Source organism: Ostrea edulis, chromosome 8, assembly GCF_947568905.1.
Source record: "Ostrea edulis chromosome 8, xbOstEdul1.1, whole genome shotgun sequence".
Classification (NCBI taxonomy): domain Eukaryota; kingdom Metazoa; phylum Mollusca; class Bivalvia; order Ostreida; family Ostreidae; genus Ostrea; species Ostrea edulis.
Window position 1 is genome coordinate 36,282,531 of NC_079171.1, and position 8,234 is coordinate 36,290,764.

General features: G+C 36.3%; 1 protein-coding gene across 1 annotated transcript; it reads left to right on the forward strand.

The window, feature by feature from the left end:
• Positions 1-4,143: 4,143 nt before the first annotated feature.
• On the forward strand, positions 4,144-7,499 carry LOC125662567 (caprin-2-like). Its single transcript, XM_048894814.2, has 2 exons — positions 4,144-4,476; positions 7,096-7,499. Exons 1-2 carry the CDS (start codon positions 4,203-4,205, stop codon positions 7,497-7,499), a joined length of 678 nt encoding a protein of 225 aa, XP_048750771.2. The 5' UTR covers positions 4,144-4,202.
• Positions 7,500-8,234: the final 735 nt, after the last annotated feature.

Here is an 8,234-nt window from a genome sequence, read left to right on the forward strand (position 1 = left end):
TTTGGTGTTTTACTGAACGTACAGGTCAATAGCAGACTAATAACTCTACTTTATGGTACAGAGCTTTCAACAGTCTCGATTGAAGTCAGCATTTCGCAAATTCTATGGTCGTTATAAGAATCCAGTTCGTCAATACAACCTATCATTGGGTCAAATGCTGTCTGGCGTGTTTCATACCGATTGTTAAGCCGTTCTTGGCATACTGATTTTGACTGCGGATAACTCCGTTTACCTGATCAGGATATAGGGCTCACGGCGGGTGTGACCGGTCAACAGGGGATGCTTGCTCCAGGAGGTACCTGATCCCACCGCTGGTGTGTCCAGGGGTCCGTGTTTGCCCAACCATCTATTTTGTATTGCTTATAGGAGTTATGAGATTGATCACTGTTCGTTATCTTCACCTTGCATGACAAACAATACGATTTCAGCATTTTGTTGACTTCTCAAATTTATGTAGCAATATTTCCATTTAATATTATGGATATGTCTTTCGAATGGATCGCAGTTGATCAGTGTCCCGTGGGGATCCGGGTTAGAATAGGTCGTCAGTACCCCTTGCTTGTCGTAAGAGGCGACTAAATGGGGCGGTCCTTCGGATGAGACTGCAAAAACTAATGTCCCATGTCACAGCAGGTGTGGCACGATAAAGATCCCTCCCTGCTCAAAGGCCATGAGCGCCGAGCAAAGGCCAAAATTGTTCAGCCCTTCACCGGCAGTGGTGACGTCTCCATATGAGTGAAATATTCTTGAGAGGGACGTTAAACAATATTCAATCAATCAATCAGTTGATCAGTGGTAAAGCGTTCAATTCGTGACCAGGAGGTCGTCAGTTCGCGCCCCGCTCGTACATTTACCATTGCTTCTTCGCCAAAAATTCAGCATTCAGAGGTGAGAATCACGGGTCTTTCTGATATGACCTTACAAACGGAGGCTGCGTGTCGCGGCAGACGATAGCACGATAAAGAATCATCATTGCTACGACCCCGAGCGCTAAGCATAGGTCTACATATGTGGTACTTCACTTACAGATGATGACGTCTTAATATGAGTGAAAAATTGTCATCGGGACAAAAACAACAATCAGTCAAACGGATCGATGCGCGAAAGCACGTCCTGTGTATGATCAATTTTAACCGTCTTGTTCAAATTCAGTATTTCGTATAGCAAATGGTTGTTATTATGATACCATTTGCAAATACAACCCGTCTTTAATTAGATTTTCACTGATGTGTTCTAAGCCTATTATCAAACTGTTATTTACATACTGATGTTGACTATAGATTACTTTGTTTACTGGATGAAGAACACATGACGTCAACAGAGAATGGTCATATCTCCCAACCTCTGGTGTTTCCAGGAGTCTGTGTTTGCCCATCTCGAAATTTTGTATCATTAATTCAATGTATGAGATCGATCACTGTTTGCTGTCTACGTATACACCTGTACATTGTTCACTGTTCGTAATTTTAATTTTGTTCACTACATGTGTATATGTATGTCACATTCAGTATGATATAACTGCACGATGAGTCGATATACACAATAGGGACGGTCCTTAAAAACAAACAAAACACTTCATGGAAACATGTGAACATGTATTTTACCGAGGTGCAAGGCTGATAACAAATCCATGCGAATGATTCATTCTCACTCTAAAGTTCCCATCTTATATTTTAATTTAGTTTTCAGGACATTTGATTAGTGCCGCAGTTACATTACATTTCTACATTTTAATTGGTTTTCATGCTATTGATTGGTTCTGCAGTACGCGCTAATTAAATGTTGTGCAGTACACGTTACCTTCACTTTCAGGTGTGTTATTGACTGAGTGACAGTTATAATTGATATTAAACGTCCTAGCTAGAATTCACACCACGCAAAGGGAGACATTATGTTGGTGCCGCATCATGTGATGCATGCAGTGGGAGTTCTGTGTCGTTGCACGACCTACCGTTACTAGGGGACTTCCGTTACTGGGAACTTCCGTTACTGGGGACTTCCGTTACTAGGGACATCCGCTTTTACTTTCATACTTTCATATATATAATTGAAAGAACGATAGGCCTATCTTTAATTCAAATGATATGAAGAATGATTTTTGAATAATTGCGTGCATATTTATGTTATAATATATATATATATATATATATATATATATATATATATATATATATATATATATATATATATATATATATACGGTGTAACCGTTGGACCGAGCGAAGCATGCTGTGGTCATTGGCGTGCCCCAAGTGATAGTCATAATTCTGTTCAGTACGGTAAATTACATCTCATTTAAAAATATGTATTATTTATGAAATTCCCATTGCACTAAACGCCCAGTATCAAAGGGGGGATATCTATGAGGATAATTACAGGATCCGTCTATTCCTTTAACGCGGAGAAGACGTAAACCGTGCATAGTGACGTCAGATGTAGCCTCGACTTTTTTCTTCGTCTTTCAAACCAAACAATTATAAACAATAATTCATTTCAAAATATATATTATTTATGAAATTTCTATTGCACTAAACGCCCAATAACATCTATATTAAAGGGGGATGTACGAGGATAACAGTTCTACAGCATCCGCCTATTCATTTAAAGCGGGGAATATAACGCCAGCAGACGTAAATCATGAATTTTGACGTCACATTTAGCCCCGAAAATTTTCTCTTTCAAATCAAACAATTATAAACAACAATACACCCCGTTTGCAATTTAAAAGACAGTTAAAATAAAACAAAATTAACCAATAAATTCAAAGTGGTAAAAGGTAAGCATAAATATATCGTATATTTTTATTTAAAGAAATTCATGAACTCGTTCATTTATTTAGTCGTATTACTGTTTTTCTATTTGATGATTGGCTAAAGACTGTAACAATGATAAATATACGATTCATTTTTAACAAACTGGGTTTTTGAATTACAAATTGCACGTTAGTCTTGTATATTTGGCATTCAAAATTAAAACACGAATAACTGTAGAAGCAACTAATGAATAAAGCATAATGGATCACAAAATTTTCAGTGAACGTATATAGAAATTATCTGTATTCATTTGCAAATTTTCTCATTTTTAATTTTACGTATACGTGTTACCTTTAGAGCCTTGCTTCGCGGACGGGCCGAAGCTTCGCTTGGTATTAATTGATATCATATACAGTAAATAAAACTTGATAATTGCAAAATCAATTGGAGCTCGGAATTAAATGCTCCTTGTGTATTATACGTGATCTCTCCGTATTGAAAATCATATTTTACGAATGCAATTGTAATACGTCATGCCAAATAGTTGAGCAAAGACAAACTGAATAGACGTACCTAATTTCAAAATTTGAAACTCAGCATTGCAAATGTGTTTATAATGGTAATTTTGGTCCAGTGTGGCAATTTAAAGGAAAAATTATGAATAAACGTCGTTTCTTTTCGTCAAACGCAATGCACTAAATGAATGACAGAGAAAACTGATACATTGTAAACAGTGGCCGGATTTCTTGGACTTTGTCATGTATTGCACATGCACACTCTTATATCAGTGAAATGTTTTAACTTTAGACTTATCAAGCGCAAACTTCCCAGAACAGTCCCTTAACGTTCGATACCTTACATATTGGACACCTTTCAACTTATTACTAACTTTCAAGATCTGTCATCATAAAACATGTTAACTAAAATGAAAACGTTTTTGTGTTTCTCCATGTTTCTGAATCATTACAAAAAGTCGTAACAGGGACCAAAAACAATGTTAATTAAACAAATATTTAACTAAAATAACAAATTGTTTAAAGAATATTTAACCTGCATGACAGTCGTCATCTCTCGATATTTACACAGTAAATATATGACAACACAAAGTCTGATCTTCACACATTCCGAAATTTTATGTGGTGAGAGGATTAGTTTTTCTCTTTACGTCAATACATTCCTCTTCAACAACATGGGACGATCAAAAGGCACTTGTATTGTGATTAGAACACAAGTTATGTCAGGGATACTAAGGGATTCTTATTTCAAACATCCCTTCATCCTAGCTACAAATACTCAGGTTTGACGATAAATAAATTTTAAAAGGTCTTTCATCTATGTTTCTTACTTATAGGTAAAGCCCAACGTTCAAAATATGAAGCAATTTCTTCAGTATAAATAGGCCCAGACAACATACGATTATTTGCGTCTGTATCGAAAGAAATTTCCGCGATGGGTTGTAAATTGCTCTCAGTTTTCCTCCTCGTTTTCATGTTTGATAAAATTTCTACTTTCCCCGAAGAACATCAAATCAAAGCTGACGGACGACTAGAGGGCATGTTTAACACGCTGTCACAGGAAGTGACATCTCTCAAGAAATTATGGGCAAATGACGTCACAAGGATAAAAGGCCAGATAACCAGACTTGAGAAACAGATGTACCTCCTGCAGGAATCCACTGTCTCGGGTTTTACACAACGTCATCGACGAGCGGCCCATTTACCGTGTAAGTTTGTTAATTACATTGATTGATTGATCATCAATATTTACGTGAGATTTTTTTTCACTCACATCAATTCAATCCCGCTATTCTTAAAGTGTTAAAAATATACATCATCTGGTTAGTTAACCATAGTAGGGGTATGTTTTTGTGTCTTTCTGATTTTATTTTTACAAAAGTTATCACAAGGATTAAAACTGAATTCAATCTAAAGATGGCCGATTAAGTTTTAGTAACACTGTTGGGTATTTTGAATGATTTAGCCACGTAATAAATGAGCAATTTCCTGACACTTCGATAAACGAACACTTTCTAGACACTTTCAACAGGACTTTACATTGCACCTGTATACGAAATCGTTGGCAATGTATCGTTTCATAGACTCTGGTGAAATTAATTTCGTTCTTTAGAATTATTCAGTCATATACTAAAATAATTATTTACATGAGCCCAGTAGCTAAGTACTTCGTTACTAGCTTGAAAATACGGATGTATGTTTAATTGCTGCGATAAAATTGAGAAATTCATTTCAAAATTAAGGATTATCTCCCTCATGCATAGCTCTTATCCTTCAACGAATATGACTCCTTGTTTGTTTTTTTTTTTTGGGGGGGGGGGGTTTCTGACACTTTAGTTTTACTTTCAGCTCCTACAAGATAATTGAATTATTATTTCGATTTTCCAAAATTTCGGCATGCGCATCACTGAAGAGACATGATTTGTCGAAATGCGCATCTGATGCATCAAAATTGGTACCGTATAAGATTTACATGAGGAGTAATTATTCACCAAGCCCGAGGGGCACGGCTATGTAACCATTGATTAAATATTATAATGCTTTACATGGATTTTTAAACTTTCTTTAGTTTATTCCATTGGTCACACCCATGTAGACAGATCTGTCACATTTAAGACATGAACGAGTTTACAGGAAAGTATTCTACCAAACTTCTTTGTGAAATTAAGTTTGTTAAGTTTTTGTTTGGGAATCTTTCTAAATTGATCTTTGTTAAATTCAGATATACCAAAACACGTCTTTGTGGAATTTTGTTGATATTCGGACTTGAATGAATTTGGATGAGACTATGTGAAATTGCTTCCAATATCTTTTTTAAAATAACCTTATTTAAACTTTGAATTTCCGGTGAAGATCCGCAGCAAAAGTAATAACATTGTCTAATCATCTTGCACCTTTTGAATTTGAATAATTCAGTGCTGAACAATCATAATATGGTGGACTTGTGATAGTCTCGTCCAACCAGACGCTCTGCTTATTCCGTAAATATCCGAAGAGCAGTGTTGCGTGTCGGAGATTTCCGGAGATAGCCGAGCGTCTGGTTGAACGAGACTAGACTTGTGACGGCTTGAACTCAAATGGAAATAGCTGGGGAAAATGAATCTGATCTGTCAAAACGGTCGATGAACATTCATTTAAATACTGTGAGATTGACCACAAGTAGACATATTTTAAACGGTAATTCCAGGTTGGACTACAACGGATGGCGGATGCATAAAATCTAACGTAATGAAGGGAAAAAAATACAAGTAGAAAATGTTGTAGGGTTAACGATGGCTACTTAATTCTCGAAAGTTGAATTTATTTTTTCTCAGTTTCTGTGAAGTCAGGCAAACTATTTATGTTTTACAAAACAGAATAATATTCTTACTTTCGACTGGGACAACTTTTACTGCATTATCACGATTAATATCGCAGTTTTGAGACTTTGAAGCGAGCAACCGATTATTTAATGGCTGCTTTGTTGGTTCTCTTCACTCTATATACTATATATACATGTAGCAGTTTGCTCAGATTGTGTCAAAACACTACATGTGAGCGGCGGTATCTATGACAAAACAAAAAAAAAACCTAAAAAAAAAAACACCAAACAAACAAACAAAAAAACCAACAACAACAAAAAAAAAAAAACACTAAACAAAGGAAACTATTAAGAAACCATCGTCTTTGGTGTCTATGTATAAAATTTGAACTTTTGTTCAGTAAAATTGCTTTTATTGACCACGGAAAGAGTGGGTGGGTCGATTCTAAAATTTTGTTTCAATTTTGAATTATAAATTATAGCCGTGTTTCTACGGAGATCTAAACACGTTTATATTATTACAAAGACATAGATAAATAGAGAGGTGGAAAGATAGAGAGATAAAGAGATAGATAAATAGAGATGGAAAGATATAGAGATAAATAGATGGATAGAGAGATAGATAAATAGGTAGATGGAAAGAGAGAAAAAGAACATTCCCTAGTAGCTGGGAGGTGGTTAGTTTGAGCTCTGATCGTATCATGATTGTATCAAAACTAAGTTTAAAAAACTATCATTGCTACAGCCCTAAGCACCAAGTATAGGTCTAGATTTGTGATACTTCACAGCTGGTGACATCTCGATATGAGTGAAAAATTATCGACGGATTGCACATTCGTTCGTAATCTAGTATTGACACTGCTCTTTAACCAAGGGAGAGAGGTTTATTGCAATACAGACAGTTGTGTCATACACTCGTATGCCCAACTGTCTAATTCACCTACATCTGGTCAGTCTAGATATGAGTGAAACATTCTGAGAGGGACATTAAAGCTTTAAGTATATATTTATGTTTTGTTCTTTGTAGCCAGGAGTAGTGTTCATTTTTCCGCGGGGATTAGAGCGGAATCTCACTATGGCGTATCCGATGGCGCGGCCCTTATTTTCCAACACGTGACTGCCAATACCGGAAATGCCTACGACCCGAACCTAGGAATATTTACAGCGCCAACCAACGGCACATACGTGTTTTTCTCCACCATTTTATCGGCAAACACCTATAATGTGTGGGTTGATATTGTGAAAAATGGCGTGAGTCAAGTCAGAGAGGGCGCACATGGGTCAATGAACACGTTGTATCCCTCCGCCAGTAATGTTGTCATCCTAGACCTCTTCCAAGGCGACAAAGTCTGGGTCAGATCCGGAACCACGGGGGCGCTGTATACTCACGAAGATAGTTCCTTGTCTACATTTTCTGGCTTTATGTTGTGAGGATTTACTAAAAAACTAAGAAACATTATTCGAGGTTTTGTATTTATTAGCAGTGTAATTAATCCGGAACATTGTGTTATTTCAGGATGAGCAGCTTTAGATTCTTGAAGCTCAAATGAAATCATATATTTATAAACTGTGTGTGTTTTTTCGTATATTTTTAAGTTATATTTACAGAACTTTCTTTCGTTTGTATGGCATTCATTGTACAAAGGGGCGTGGTAGTCTAATCGCGCCTCTTTGTACAATAGATTTCATACAAACGAAAGAAAACACTGTAAATATGTCTTGTGTCATGAATAATCATATCATCTGTAGCAGGTCTGGCGTTCGCATAGTCGGTACTTCGCGTTGTGTTTGTTTTATTTGATTTGATAGTGGTGACTTCGAAACGCCCCAACTACGCTATGATTAGAAACTTCAAAATAAATTCAAATGAAAATAAGATAAATAACACTTTACGAATTTATTACCAGTATGGATGTGACAAATACATACTCCTACATGTAAAGCCTAGAACTTAGATTAGAATCTATCAAGAAATCCTCCCAACCCAAAGGAAATAATTTAGTAAGTAAAATGGGGTAAAGTAGACGAACAAAACGTAATTCCAAAATAGGAATAATGGAAGGAGAAGTGTAGCTAGCAAGGCCAGCTGCCTCGCTTCAACGAATACTAAGCTGCATGGCTTTATATAGCAAATTAAACAATAGAAACTGTCATTAAAGTTATTGG